Source organism: Talpa europaea (assembly GCF_964194135.1).
Source record: "Talpa europaea genome assembly, chromosome: 12".
In the NCBI taxonomy this organism is placed as follows: domain Eukaryota; kingdom Metazoa; phylum Chordata; class Mammalia; order Eulipotyphla; family Talpidae; genus Talpa; species Talpa europaea.
The window spans coordinates 74125217-74141070 of record NC_140079.1 but is presented as its reverse complement, the minus strand read 5'-3'; the positions used below and the strand labels follow the sequence as shown (position 1 = coordinate 74141070).

At 38.7% G+C, this 15854-nt stretch overlaps 1 protein-coding gene across 1 annotated transcript; it reads right to left on the bottom strand.

Moving 5' to 3' along the window:
• Positions 1 to 2918: 2918 nt before the first annotated feature.
• On the bottom strand, positions 2919 to 3143 carry LOC311180801 (small nuclear ribonucleoprotein G-like; the record flags this gene model as incomplete). Its single annotated transcript, XM_084248770.1, has 1 exon — positions 2919 to 3143. One exon carries the CDS (start codon positions 3141 to 3143, stop codon positions 2919 to 2921), a length of 225 nt encoding a protein of 74 aa, XP_084104896.1.
• Positions 3144 to 15854: the final 12711 nt, after the last annotated feature.

The window sequence follows — 15854 nt, the reverse complement described above, 5'->3', positions numbered from 1 at the left end:
CAACTAACAAGTGAAAAGATGCTCAACATCACTAATTATAAGGGAGAAGTAAGTCAAAACCACATCCATTTCGGATGTCCGCTATCAAAACAGAAAATAAGAAGTCTCATTGGGGATGTGGAGAAATTAGAACCCACGTGCAGAGGTGAAAATATAAAATGGTCAGCAACTGTGGAAAACAGTATGGAGGGTCCTCAAAAAACTAAAACTAGATTACCATATGATTCATCAATACTACTTCTGGGTATATGCCCAAAAGAACTGAAAACAGGGCCTCGCCAGTGGCACAGCGATTGAGCCTGGCGCTGTGAAGCTGTCCGCAGCCTCTGCAGTGCAGGCTTGATTCCCGGCTGGGGAGAAACCCACATGGCGCGCAGACCTCTCCTGCCTCGCCTGCTGCTGCCCTCAGCAGTGTCCTTCGGTCCATCTGCCTGTTCTGCTCCCCGCTCTGTCTCTGGTGAACCCTCTCACCCTCCTGCACATCTGGCCTGTACCCCGGGTCTTGTATAAATAAATAAATCTTTATAAAAAAAAAACCGAAAACAGGATCGTGAAGAAATAATTGCATACTCACATTCACTGCAGTATTTATTCACAATAGCGCAGAATTTGAAGCAATGCAAAGGTCATTTGAAGAATGAATGGATAAAGACAATGTGTTTATATAATTAAATATTAGTGGCTTTATAAAAGAGAGAATCCTGTCATATGCTACAACATAGCAAAAATCTTGAGGTATAAGATCCTCCACGACATTATGCATGCAAAAAAGTAAAGTAAGTTAGTCACAGAAAGACAAATACTACATGATTCCACTTACAGGAGGTATCTAAAGTAGTTAAACCAGAAAGTAGAATGATAGTTGCCAGAGGCTGACAGGAGAGGACAAAGATGGATACAGAGTTAGTTTTGCCAGACAAACATGTTCTAGTGATCTGCTGCATGACAAGGTGCAGTCATGTGCACTTTAAAAATATACTGTACACCTTTAAAATGATTAAGATGGTAAATTCTATCTTATGTGCTTTTTCACATTAAAAATATTTTAATATTAAAAAAGGACTACTAGAGCCTTCCTAGTTACTACCAAAATCAGTTCCTATATTTTTAACTTGAAAGATATAAAGTACAATCCTCTTGAAATACTGTGTTCTTAGAGTATGTCATTTGACTCAAAAAGACTACTTCATTTCAATGATATGAAAGTGAATACTTTTTTTCAAATTAAAAAAATTTAACATGTACCAAGTAAGTGATGTGATCAAAGCATCAGAATAAATTCTAAATTTGAGATGGTATCCTAGGTCCTTCACAATCTAGGTCCAATTAACATGAGATTACAATTTGCCACTATCACTACATGCTCAATATTACTCAGGTACTTAATTATTTCTTACAACCAAGGTGGATATTATCCATTGACCGATGGATATTATCTCCATTTTATCAGTGATAAAAACTGAGGTTCAGATATTTTCAGAAGTGTGTTAACTACTGAATACAGCAGCAACAAAAAATAAAATAAAATAAAATACAAGCAACAAAGAGATTTAAAAGCAGGCAAGACTCCAGGATCCTGTACCATATTGTTCCCCATCTATTTGTCTAATCTCACATCCCTGAGCACAGAAACTTTCAATTAGATTACTATTTCCCAAATAAATCATGTATGTTCATGCCTCAGTCTAGAATTTTTTTTACTGTACTTTTCTTCTGCTTTTTCAAAGATGATTCCTTATTGGAAACTCATTTTAAGGGCCATCTCTTCAATGAAGATTCGTATGAGCTAGCTCCCTCCCAGCATTAACTCTGAGACTGTCTTCTGGTAACACATATTTAGGAAACCAGTTATATCATTCTAGTTTGTTAAAAAGAATCATCTCTATATTTGTCTTCTTCACTTGTAGACTAGAAGCATCCTGAGGAGTTGATTTATACTCCCAATAAAACACAGCATGGACACTAAGGTGTTCAATGTATGTTCTGCATTGTATGTGAAGACAGGGCTGTTTTGTGCTCAGCCTTCATTTGGACAGTGAGTAAGCTTCTCTATAATATTTGACACAAATATGAGGACTTACGCAAGGTATAAAGTCAGAAAGTTGTTTGAAAAACCAATAAAAATGTGCTGAGTTGATTATGAAACCAGAGAACTTTTAATTATGGCTTTACTTTTTAGAAGATCAGCAAAATAAACTGGATTTTCTGCAAAGCTATTTCCCAAGTAAGATTCCTTACTTGGCAGGTTAAGTATATTAAGGTAGTCTTCCTCTTTGGCAATCAATTGTATTTGACCAGTCTTGCAAGGTTGAATCATTTGGCAATCCCTATTCTCTTCTTGCTGCTACCATGTTTTTACTGTTGAGAGAATGAGGGAGAACCGTCTGAAAGCTTCTAAAGGGGGAGGGTGGGATTATTATTCCTTGTATTCCTTGAATACAGGAATAAATGATATGATTTTGGACAAATGTAGAAAAACTGACTGAATCAAATATTTGCAAATATAAAATCATCTATTCATGTAAACTGAGGAATTTATATCCCCATTTCAAAGTTGACAGGACAAAGTTCCAAGGGATCAGGTACTTGCATAAGGTTACACTCATTAGAATTAAAATTTGAAACACTATGTAACAAGTTCCAATGTCTGTTTTCTACTAACACTAATAAGCATATCTTATTTTTTCATAGCATCAGAATCATATTAAAAAGTGCTATCCAACAATTTCCAATTAAATTCATGGAATGGAATGGCCCTAGGTTTTTGGTTTTTTTTTGACTATTACAAAAGTTTATTTAACAAAAAGTTCCGTAGAAAATGTACACGACCCAATTTTTATGTCATACTAAAAAGATGCTGTGGAAGCAGACATGGGGAAGCAACTGATTTCTCTGGCGAACACAGCCACTGCTTATACTCATTCCAAGGCTTCTAACATGATGATACTATTTCCTCGTATTACCACCATTCCAATATTGTTCTGTTTGCCACTAGTTGCCATCTCCACACACTCATCTATCACAAGATTCATAAAGGGATCAAATCCCCGTAATATTCCTTGGACATGGCTGCCACCATTTAATTTCAATGACAACTTTTTGTCCATAAATTTTTTCAACTTGGGAGGGTGATCTTTGCTCATGGTGTCTACTCCCTGGGCTCAAAGGTGCCTCCACATCCACGGCCTCTGTCCCACTCTAAGATTTATTTTATTTATTTATGCATGTAAGAGCTGGGGTGTAGGTCAGAGGTGCAGAGGGATGAGAGGATTCACTGAGACAGAGTGGGGAGCAGAACAGGCAGATTGACTGAAATACACTGCTGAGGGGAGCAGCAGATGAGACAGGAGAAGTCTGCTGCGCTTTGTGGGTTAGCTCCCTGGCGGGGATTGAATTTGTGCTGCAGTGGCTGGTGATAGCTTCACAGTGGTAAGACTCAACCTTTTGTGTCAGCAAGGAGGCTCCCCCTTGTTCTTTACATAAACAAATAAACTGCCAAATAAGCACAGAAAAGTGGCACTACGCAGTGTAGATTCAAGAAAAAGTCCAGACAAAATTAAGTCCCAAGTCTTGGTGACTCTACCATTAACTTAACTCTAACATTCCCTAAGAGTTGACTATATGCAAAGAATTAAGCTAGATGCCATTGATAATTGATAGAATATGTCCTGTGTCCTCAGGAAGCTCATAATCAAAAACACAGACATACTGAAAAGTGCATAAAAAGACAACATGCTATGAAAATGGAGGAGAAGACGTCAGGTAATTCTGCGTTAGGAGTATGGAGAGAGAACTTGGGCCATAGAGTGGAGGTGTTGATCTCCAGCTGAACCTTAGGTGGTCTCAGAGAGATGATACAAAAGAGGAAGAGCATTGCAGTCAGAAAGAACATTTTTCACAAAAAAAACAGTGACAGAAAAGCAAATGTAGAACATAATGTGGTATAAATGGGAGGTAAACTGGAGAAGTTAGGTGTGAATTCAAATTGTAGTGTTTTAAAACTCCAGTTTAGAACAGATTTGCATGGCTCCTGAGGAGATAGCATCAGGTGTGAGCTCAACGTTGGGACGCTGGTGGGGGGAGAGGTGGCTGGGTACAGAGAGGGAGGCCCAGGGAAATTTGGGAGCAGAATGCTGAGCTTCAGGTATCACTTCAGAACTTGCCTCCACCCCCTCTCCCCATCCCTGTCTGCATTCATGGCTCTGTGCTACCCCATGGCCATGGGTGACCAAGAATGTGAGCAAGCCAAGGCACAGCCTCCACTGCAGGTGCCATGCCAACCACACCAAATTCATGCTGGACATAACGAGGAGGTGTGTGACTTTGCAACCTATGATTGGCACACCCTGGAACTGCTCAAGGTTGGGGGCCCTCGGTTAGAAAAGGGTGGGGACATACATCTGAACCAAGAGGAGAAAAGGGCTGAGTAAAGAACTGGTTGCCATCAGGAAGGCAACTGCCAGTAAAGACTCCCCACTTCTGTGCAGAAAGAAAGTCTTTTCAGAAAAAAAAAAAAAAAAACAAAACTAAAAACTCCAGGCTAGAGTCTGGATTGAGGTATCATTGAAAGCCCTGGAAAAGGGGAAATAATAAGATCTCTATTTTAAGACATTAAACTGAAAAGGTAGAAGTACTGTCTTCTAGTTTGGTGAAGTGAGGAAGACAATAAATCCTCACCCCCAAAATCAACTATAAGCACATTCCTTTTGGTGGCACACATACAAAAAAATAACTATAAAGATGAACCAAAAATTCTTCTCTGTTGATGGATCTACATGTGAGCCATGGAATACAAGGTGTCTATAAAGTTATATAGCATAACAGAGTTTCCTGGGGTGATGAAACTGTCCAGTATTCTGATGGTGGAGGTGCTTACACAAATCTATACATGTGTTAAAATCCACAGAACTGTATACTCCACCAAAATTCAAGTTTAGTGTATGAAAAAAAACACAACTCGAGAGGCAATCTAGGTTGGACTGGGAAAATACGCAAAACAGGAGATGGGGTAGTCATGAAGATACAACTACAATAACCTCATAACTCACAAAAAGATAACCCCCTTTTTTTTTAATTAAGAGCTCTGAATAAACACTTCCCCAAGGAAGATATACACATGGTCAATAAGCATATGAAAAGATGTTCAACTTCCTTAGGGAAATGCAAATCACAATCACAATGAGATATAGGATAGTTAAGAAAGTCAGATAATTGCAAGGATTGGCAAGGGTGTGGAGAAATTGGATCTTACTGGATCTTCAAACACAGCTGGGGGGAATGTAAAATGGTGCAGCCACTTTGGAAAATAGCCTGAAAGTTCCAAATAATTAAACATAGAATTACCATATAATCCAGCAATTTCACTCCATGAGAAATGAAAACATGTTTGTACAGCAACTTGCACATGAATGTGTATAACAGCATTAACCATAGTGGCAAAGTGTGGAAATAACCCAAATGTCTACCAACTGATGAGTGGATATGCAAAATATAGCATATTCATCCAATGGAATATTGTGGAAGTAAGTAGTGACACATGCCACAACACAATCAACCATGAAAACTTGCCTGTGAAGGAAACCAGTCATGAAAGACCACGTATTATATGAACCCACTCATGAAAGTCCAGAAGAGGAAAGCAAAAGAATGGATTAGGGGGCCTCCCTGGTGGCACAAAGGGTTGATGCATAGCACCGTGGAGTGGTCCACAGCCTCTGCAGCACGATTTCAATCCCTGGCCGGCCAGGGAGCAACCCACATGGCACAGCAGACCTCTCCTGACTCGCCTGCTGCTCCCCTCAGCAGTGTATCTCAGTCAAGGTCGATCCGCCAGTTCTGTTCCCCACTCTGTCTCTGGTGAATTCTCTCACCCCTCCCCCACATCCCTGGCCTGTATGCATAAATAAATAAATCTTTAGAAAAAAAAGAAGAATAGGGCCTCCCCGGTGGCGAAGCGGTTGAGCCCTGGGTTGCAAAGCTGCCTGCAGCCTCTGCAGCACCGGTTCGATTCCGGCTGCTCCCCAGCCCCCGGAGGAGGGTCCCACATGGCGCACAGACCTCTCCTGCCACCCGCTGCTCCCCTCAGCAGTGTACTTCGGTCCTTCTGCCTGCTCTGCTCCTGCTCTGGCTCTGCTGAATTCTCTCACCCTCCCGCACTTCTGACTGAACCCAGTGCTTGTATAAATAAATAAAAATAAATCTTAAAAAAAAAAAAAAAGAATGGATTGGAAGATTCTGAGGACTGAGAGGAAGAGGATAGGAATAAAAGAAATAGTTAAAAGATCATGGGTATTTCTTTTTGAGGTGATAAAATTGTTCTGAGGTTGACTGTGGTGATGGTTGCCATTGAATTATGTCCTTTAAATGGGTGAATTCTATGGTTTGAAAATTATATCTCAAACCTGATTTTTTTTTTTAAGCAGGAGGACGAAAGCAAAATTAGAGATTTGAAGCACTCCTCTGGTTTTAAAGGTGGAGAGGATTCTAAGCCAAGGAACGTAGATGGCTTCTAGAAGCTAAGAATGATCCCTGGCTGACAGCCAGTAAAGAAATGAAGATCTCAGTCTTATAACCACATGGAATTCAATATGGAAACAGATTCTCCCCATACCTCCCAGATTAAGAGCCTAGGCTTGGGCCTCCCTGGTGGCACAAGGGGTTAAAACGCAACCTATGAAGCTGTCCACAGCCACTGCAGTACAAGTTCGATCCCTGGCCAGCCAGGGAGCTACCCACATGGCATAGCAGACCTCTCCTGACTTGCCCGCTGCTCCCCTCAGCAGTGTACTTCGGTCGATCTGCCTGTTCTGTTCCCCACTCTGTCTCTGGTGAATCCTCTCACCCTCCACACCTCTGGCATGTACCCCAGTTCTTGTATACATAAATAAATAAATCTTTAAAAAAAAAAAAAAAAAGGGCCTAGGCTGGCCAAGACCTAAATTTTGACCTCTTAAGGTCTTAGCAGAGTACCCAGCTAGGCTGGCCAGGAGTCCCAACTTAAAGAACTTTGAGATAGTATATGGGTGTTGTTTTAATCCACTAAATTTGTAGTAATTTGTTGTAGAAACCACAGAAAATTAATACATGCCTCCTTTCCATTTCTCCTTTTGGGGGCCTTTGTAACTGTGTTCTAATACCTTAAATGCTGTGCTCACTCTTAAGTCATACTCTAAAATACTACCTACCCCAACCTATGCAGCTGGGCTCTCATGGCTAATCTAGACTCTGTAGTTTCTCCAATATCTTACCCATCTTACCCATTTCTAGCAAATATTTATTTGCTTATCTACCTGTTAGTTTGGTTTTTTTAACTACTAAAATGCAATGCACTAAGGACAGAGACCTATTTTTATTCTTCACTCTTAACATTTCTATTATTTAAATAGTGCCTGCCATGTCATGATGTTCAGTTATTTGTTGACAGAATAACTGAATAAGGCTATTGACTAGCTCAAGGAACAATTTGACTGTGGAGCAATGGCACATAACAAATGCTTAATACAAAAATCCTTCCCCCCGCATGACTGATCAGCCATTACTTAAAAATTATATATGCAAATCAACTCTAAAGGGAAAAATAAACACCTGCTGAATGGTTAAACAAATTGTGGTATATAAATACATACAACAGAATATGTGACAATGAAAGAACAAGCTATGAATACATACAATTTGAGAATTATGCTGAGTAAGAAAATCCTCATGAAGATTATGCTAAGAAAAAAAATCTCAAAAGGCCACATATTGTATGATTTGACTTATACATTCTGGAATGATGAAACTACAAAAATGGAGAACAAATTAGTGCTCTTAAGGGGTTAAGAATGGTGGGGGATGAGGGGATAAAGGAGGGTAAGGAAAGGTATGCAGCAAAGTTAATCTAGCACTCCAAACTGCTTAAATCATGCACCTTTCAGAAGGGTGTGCTTTGAGTGCTCTTGGCTGACTCCTGGCAGTTGAAGTCTTGGACTTCCTTATATACTAATTGATACGTATTTGGAGCTTTGGACCACACTATACCAGCTTGTGTAGTTTGTACAAACAGTGTGATGTATGGTGAACACCTGTTTTTCTTCTGGAGTTGCAGTAACAATGATCAATCATAAAGGCATTTGGGCCTGTGTGATGAGCTTCCAATAAAAAGCTGGAATCCTAGGCTTAATGAGCTCCCATAACAGAAAACACTTCACAAATGCTGCGACAGTTTGTTGCTGGGGAACTAAATGTACCCTATGCAATTCCACTTGGAAAAGACTCTTAGAAGCTCATGGCTGGTATCCTCCTAACTCTGCTCTATGCACCTTTTTGCTGTAATAAAACACAGCCAGAAGCACATGAGCTCTGTGAGTCCTTCCAGAAAATTACCAAACCTGGGCACTCTTGGGGACTACTAACACAGGGAATGAGGGAGTTCTCAGTAATAATAGAATGGTTCTGTGGTGGTTACAGGAGTCCACATAGGTGCTAAAATGACAAAAAAACATGCATACACATGTCAACTTCTTGATTTTCAGACTGTGCTGCAGTTACAATATATTAGACTTAACCATTGGGGCAAACTCTATACAGGACTTCTCTATTATCTTGGCAGCTTCCTGTTAATCTGTAATTTCAAATTACAAAATTTTTTTAATCCCCACTTAAAATTATCCTTACTGAATGATCAATTGCCTGAGATTTAATAATGTCTTTCATGGGCGTACACATCTGTCCCTAGTCAGTGGGGCCACAATCAGAGGCAAATTAACATCATCAAAGCGTCCAGGAAGAAAGTGAGAAAGGCCATACCCAGTTACTAGTTCAGGCATGAACGCCAATAAAAAGACTTTCATTGAGCAACCTGGATATAAAGAACACATAATTCAATTAACCCACTCACATTAGGGAAGGCTAAATAAAAATGATTTCTATTGCTGGGACAATTGAGATTTCTGTGAATTTTGCTTAGGGCTAGGATTTAATCTGAGGTAAAGTAGCCCCCAAAAAGGCCAGGGAATACAAAGCCCACAAGAACTGTGGGTAGTTCTTTTCTAACGTCCTACATACAAATCAGACTCCTCTCATTAAAAAAGGCAAAAACCAAAAATACTTCGAATTTGAGTAGCTTCCCACTATTTGCCTTGTGAGAATTCTGCTTCTATCCTTTTTTTTTTTCCTTTCCAAATTATGTTTATCGAGGTAAAGTAGCTTTACCTCTCTGTATCAGCTCCTAGGGTTAAAGGTTCAAACCTCTATAAGCACATATTTTCACACCCTTCGTACCACCAGCACCTCAACAATCATCCACTAGGTTCCATGGGCCTCTTTCCTTCCCCAGTCCCATGCCTATTTTGGGGGTCAGTCTCAAAGATCATTCCTCTTGGCATTTCACCAGAGATTTACAGAAAACATCAAATCAACTCTAGCAAAATGATAAACTATCCTTTGGTTTCAGTTAAAAAATAACACTTTATAAGTAAGCTTTTTTTTCATTAAATGTCCTTTTTTTCCAGTTATAGAAAAGATGTTTACTCTTAAAAACCTAAGATATACAAAAAGAAAAATAGAAAGAAAATAAAAACATCACCAGAGACAGTCACTATATTCCTGTAGTGCTTTCTCTACTTATCACTCATTTTATTCAACAGATATTAATATACTGATTTATATCAAGTGACAGATACATAGGATAAAAATGTAAGTAAAAGTAAAGTTTTAGTCCTAATGGAGTTCACTGTCTAGTATGGGAGCAATGACTATATATTGAGAAAAACTGATAAAAGAAATTAAAACTTTATGAACACTGTGTCTATGTGAAATATGTATACATGAAATCTATACATCTCTAGCAACAAAAAGTAGGGAAACAAAAATAGATCTCATTCATATCAGTATCAAAATATAAAAACATGTAGGGAGTATTTTAATTTAAAAAATGTGATCTACATAAAAAACTAAGATATTTAGGAGACATACAATAAAACATACTAAAATACAGTGTAAGAAAACTAAATATTAAAATGGCAAATGTTTCAAAATTTCTAAGTTTACTGTAAATGACCATAAGATTCCCAAAGATATTTTTAACATGACAAAATTATTTCATATTTCATTGGTAATAAACAGATGAGGGCCTCCCCTGGTGGCGCAGCGGTTGAGAGCTGGGCTGTGAAGCTGCCCGCAGCCTCTGCAGCGCCGGTTCAATCCCCAGTGGCCGGAGGAGAGGGTCCCACATGGTGCGCAGACCTCACCTGCAGCCCGTTGCTCCCCTCAGTAGTGTATTTCGTCGGTCTGCCTGTTCTATTGCCCGCTCTGGCTCTGGTGAATTCTCTCACCCTCCCGCGCTTCTGACTGTACCCAGTGCTTGTATAAATAAATAAATAAATCTTAAAAAAAAAATAAACTGATGAGCAATTTTTAAAAAATTAATGAATTTAATTTACTGAATTTAAATTTTCTGGGGAAAAAACCCTGCTTAAAATAGTGTGAATTTAAACAACAGATCTGGCAAATCACTTAGAATAGACTGATTAAAAAATGAATGCTAATGAACTGAATAAAATAGTATTAAAGGAAGGAGAAGAGAAGAATTTTCAGTAAGCAGTATCAGAATAACTGGTCAATAATCTAATACCTTCAAATTAATTACAGGTATCTTTAAGTGTTAGTCTTTTAAAGACAAAGACAAAATAGAAAGTACTAAAGATTAAGTATGTATTTATGAAACTTCTGAAGAGGTGAGAGTTATCAAGGTTACAAGTCACAAGGGAAATCAAAAGGGGAATATTTGAATATATAAATTGAAACTTCTATCTAGTTTTAATTTAAAAAGCCCCACTAGGAACCAAAATAGAAAGGCATATAAGAGCTAGAAAAAATATTAATAGAACAATGAAATGTTTAGCATAGTTAGGAAGCATACCAAAAAGAAAAGAATTTATATATGTGTTGTACAGACATTTGTTATACAGACATAGAAGACATACAATAAGACATACTAGAATATATGGGCCTCCCTGGTGGTGCAAAGGGTTAAGTCTCAGCACTATGAAGCTATCCAAAGCCACTGCAGCATGAGTTCAATCCCCAGTCAGGGAGATGACCCACATGGCCTAGCAGACCTCTCCTGTCTAGCCCGCTGCTCCCCTCAGCAGTGTATTTCAGTCAATCTGCCTGTTCTGCTCCACACTCTGTCTCTGTTGAATCCTCTCACTCACCCTGCACCTCTGGCCTACATCCTAGCTCTTGTATGCACAAATAAATAAAATACATGTTTAAAAAAAAAAAGGCATAATAGAATGCAGTGTAAGAAAACTAAACATGAGCTGACCATTCACAAAATGGGAAAAAGAAATATCAAAGGAACTATATATATATTGGTATGTACTACCAAACTGGTTTCACAAAAAAGGTTCTACCAATTTACTTCCTATCTACAGTATATGAGAGAATATACTTCCCCACAAACTTAAAAACACTGCATTATTCTTCTCTGATTTGTGTCACTCTGAAAGGCAAAAAAAATCATTTCTTTTTTAATTTGCATTTCCACACAAAGGTTAACCATCCTAACAAATATTTATGATCATTAGTATATTTTCTTGAAGAAATTAACAGTTCATATTCTTTCCTCATTTTTCCATTATCTTTTTTTCCCTTTACAGGTGTTCTTTTTATATTATCTTTTAAGTCTTGGTTTTACATGTTATGAAGATATAATAGAAGTTTTAATCAAAGACTTGGGGTTTCAAATCTGTATCCATGTTTTACCAACTTTCACATCATTAAAAACAATGCACTAAAATAAACGAATATTACACAGAGACTCAGTGGTAGAGTGCCAATTTTAAATATAACAAAACAAAGTATCTTAACACTTGCCTACTCAAATAATTCCAAATGATAATAAAACCCAAGGAATATAATGTACAGTTTATGTTACTGGAATGAGCAGAGCCAGCAGAGCGGCATTCTTAGGGAGTGAGTGCTAGACAACAATCTTCTTTTGTACTAAGTCACACCCTTTAGTGAAGTGAAATTATAACTACAGTCTGCGCATGCCGTTCTCTGAGCTCAAAATTACATGCAAAATAATCTGGCTTCTCTGGCCTATGCCCTACCATACTCTATACTCTTTTCCATGATTCCCGAATTCCCCAATTGGTCAATTTATTTGATAAATGACTGGCCAAAAATAATCTCTTGTGGCTCCACCTCAAGTAACAGCAAACTGCAATACAGTTTCAATAATTAAAGGGTTTCTTTGCAAAGTTTCACTCTGACTCCGCAAAGTGATACAGATACACACATATATGAGATAAGAGAAATACAAAACACAATTGCCTGGACTGAAAATGCATTCAGATTATTAGATGGCGCCATCAAATATAAGTTAGTATGTGTTTAAGATTGTGTGTAACAAAAAATTAACCCAATTAAGCTGCAGAAACTTTTAATGGCTGCTAAAACCATCTTATCTGTAGTGGGTGGAATTGTGTTCCCAGGAAGACAGATAGAACCCTTATACTGTGACTGTGATTTGATCTGGAAATAAGGTATTCGCAGATGTGAGATCATAATGGAGTAGGATAAGCCTTGAATCCAATGACTGGCAGTGTCCTTAAAGAAGGTCTTGAGACAGACACAGAGGCCATGTGGCCATGGAGGCAACAGATTGGAGTAATAAACTGCAAGCTAAGGAACTCCAAGGACTGCCAGCAACTATCTTCCCTCGAGCATTCACAGTGATCATGGCACTGCTAGACTTGGTTTCAGACTTCTAGTTTCTAGAACTGTGAAAGAATTTCTGTTAAGTCACCCAGTTTGTGCAAATTTGTGACAGCAGTCCTAGGAAACTAATAAACCATCTAATAAGAATTGTTGCAAACTTTATAAATAATTAAAAGAAATGTGTTTTCCACAATTTGACATAGAACTATAGGTCATCAGCATCACTTGTTCTTCACAAATAGGGCAATCTCATATTCTAGTTAGCAAGAACAGTCCTGGCTTATGCTTGGTGCCCTAGCATAAAAGCACACATGATTCTCAAAATGACCTGCTTTGGATAATAAATTACATGATCATTTTATTTAACAAACCTAGAATATCCTCTGCCCACCTTCAAATCCCACCCTATTCAACTAACATCTGATTCCCCTTTTCCCACTGACAGACTAATTCTATTTCACTAATTTCTACAGCATTTTACACACACAGCTATTATAATAGTTCTAGTCTATTACAATTACATGCTTACACGGCCATTCCATATTCTTAGGGAATTAATACACTGTGAGGAACAGAGATGTTTTCTAAATATATTAAATGGCTTATTCAGAGTATCTGTATAGAGAATTTTCTTTCACTTTTGTCCATTATACACTCTCCAGGGCCCAAAATAGGTAAGGGTAGAAAATTAAAATTAATTTATCATAAAGCAGTGGTTTTTAAACTTTAGCATGTATCACTTGGAGAACTTGTTAAAACAAATAGCAGAACCACGTCAGACTTTCTAATTGAGGAGGTCTGGGGTAGGGCCTGAGAATTTGCATTTTTAATATTTTTAACAAATTCCCAGATGTGGCTGAGAATAACTCTTTGAGAACCACTACTATAAAGAAAGCACAATAATTAATGAAAGATTAATTTATTCTCATTACTTCATTCCTATTGAGAAATTCCCTTTTCTAAATATGGTAAAGTAGCTTGTAGCATACCAACCAACACTCTTGGTGAGAACTAGAAAAGCTAGATACATCTTTAAAATCTATGTTAAAGACATCAGAAAGCAGCTAAAGTAACTAAGACTAGAAGGGTCTAGACTCTGGGAGGAAAAAAAGGAACTACAGAGAAATAAGATGACACTTCTAAATCCACTTGCCCCCCAAGTTCATTTGCTGATTCTGGGGCAAAAGACTGAGAATCCAGACTTTCCTTAGGCAAAGGAAGCCAGAGAGATTTAGGAAAAGACCAAAAGCAAGAATCAAGGAAATACCCGTGAAAGAGGAAAGTTAAAGAACTGGGCCCAGTAACAAAGCTGGTTTCCCCCTGAAAATATTTGGCAAATTCTGTAGCCACCCAGAATCTGAAAATTAAGAAGAATTTTCAGCAACCTCACTGTTCTCAGGAGATAAAGATTAGAATATAGGGGGAGGGAAGCCTGCATGAATTCACTAGACTTAGGTTGGAAACCCTGGATGTGTATTTGCAAATAGTAAATGTAAACCGGAGGTGGAGAAGCTCTTCATTAAAACTGGAATACACCCTCAACTATCAGCTCAGCCCCTACAAGGATTAAGTGATGAGCGCCTAGTCTACCTGGCAAGCAAAAGGGAGGGGTGATTTCCTCTGAAAAAAACAACATCATCTGAAGCTTCATTTTATTCACAACACCCAGCAACAATTGAAGTCCAAAAGGAGAAAACAGACAATAGAAATAGATACTCAGATGAACCAAACAATGAAGTCAACAGAAAAATTTTAAATATGATAAAAGGGGAAAGAACATATAAAAGGACAAACAATTTCAACTAAGAATTGGAATCCAAAAGCATCAAACTGAAATTTCAGATCTGAAAAGTGTAAAAGGGTATGAAATTCAAAGGGTAGATTTAAGAGCAGACCCTACAGAGCAAAAGAAAGGTTAGTAAATGAAACCCAAGTAAATAAAATATATACAAACTGAAGCAGAAAGAAAAACAAATAGAAACCAGCAGAAAAAAACATACAAGAGGGACATTATGAAAAAGTCTATCATTCGTAACTGGAGTCCCAAAAAGAAAGTAAATTAGGCAGAAGCAATACTAACAGAACAAAAATGAAATTTTCAAAATTGATGAAAAGAATCCATAAATTCAAGAAACTCTAATAAACTCCAAGCAAAATAAATACAAGAAAACCACACAAATACATAGCATAACTAAATTGCTCATTAAAAGAGAAACTCTCTGAAGTAACCAGAAGAAAAAAGACACATTACTTTTTTAGGAGCAACAATGAAGAGGAATTCTTGAAAGATAATAAAAGTCAGAAGACAATGGAATGAGACCTTGAAAGTGCTGAAATAAAATAAATGTCTACCTAATGCTCAGTGACTATTTCCTTTGAAAATAAAGGAAAGGGCCTCCCTGGTGGTGCAGTGGGTTGAGGGAAGCACTGTGAAGCTGTTCAGAGCCTCTGCAGCGCAGGTTTGATTCCCAGCCAGCCAGGGAGAAACCCCCATGGCGCAGCAGACCTCCCCTGTTTCACCCGCTGCTCCCCTCAGCAGTGTTTTCGGTCCTTCTGCCTGTTCCTTTCCCCACTCTGTCTCTGGTGAATCCTCTCACTGCCCCTCCCCCACATCTCTGGCCTGTACCCCAGCTCTTGTATGCATAAATAAATAAATCTTTTAAAAAATTATAAAATAGGGCCTCCCCGGTGGCTCAGCAGTTGAGCACTGGCTTGCGAACCTGTCCGCAGCCTCTACAGCGCCGGGTGAGGGTCCCACATGGCGTGCAGACCTCTCTGCAGCCAGCTGCTCCCCTCAGCAGTGTACTTCGTCACTCTGCCTGCTCTACTCTCTGCTCTGGCTCTGGTGAATTCTCTCACCCTCCCGCGCCTCTGCCTGTACTCAGTGCTTGTATAATTAAATAAATATTTTTTAAAAAATTATAAAATATAGGGCCTCCCTGGTGGCACAAGGGATTGGGACGCAGCCTATGAGGCTGTCCACAGCCTCTGTAGCACGAGTTCGAGTTCTATCCCCGGCCAGCCAGGGAGCAACCCACATGGCGCCGCAGACCTCTCCTGTCTCACCCGCTGCTCCCCTCAGCAGTGCAGTTCAGTCAGTCTGTCTGTTCTATTCCCCACTCTGTCTCTGGTGGATCCTCTCATCC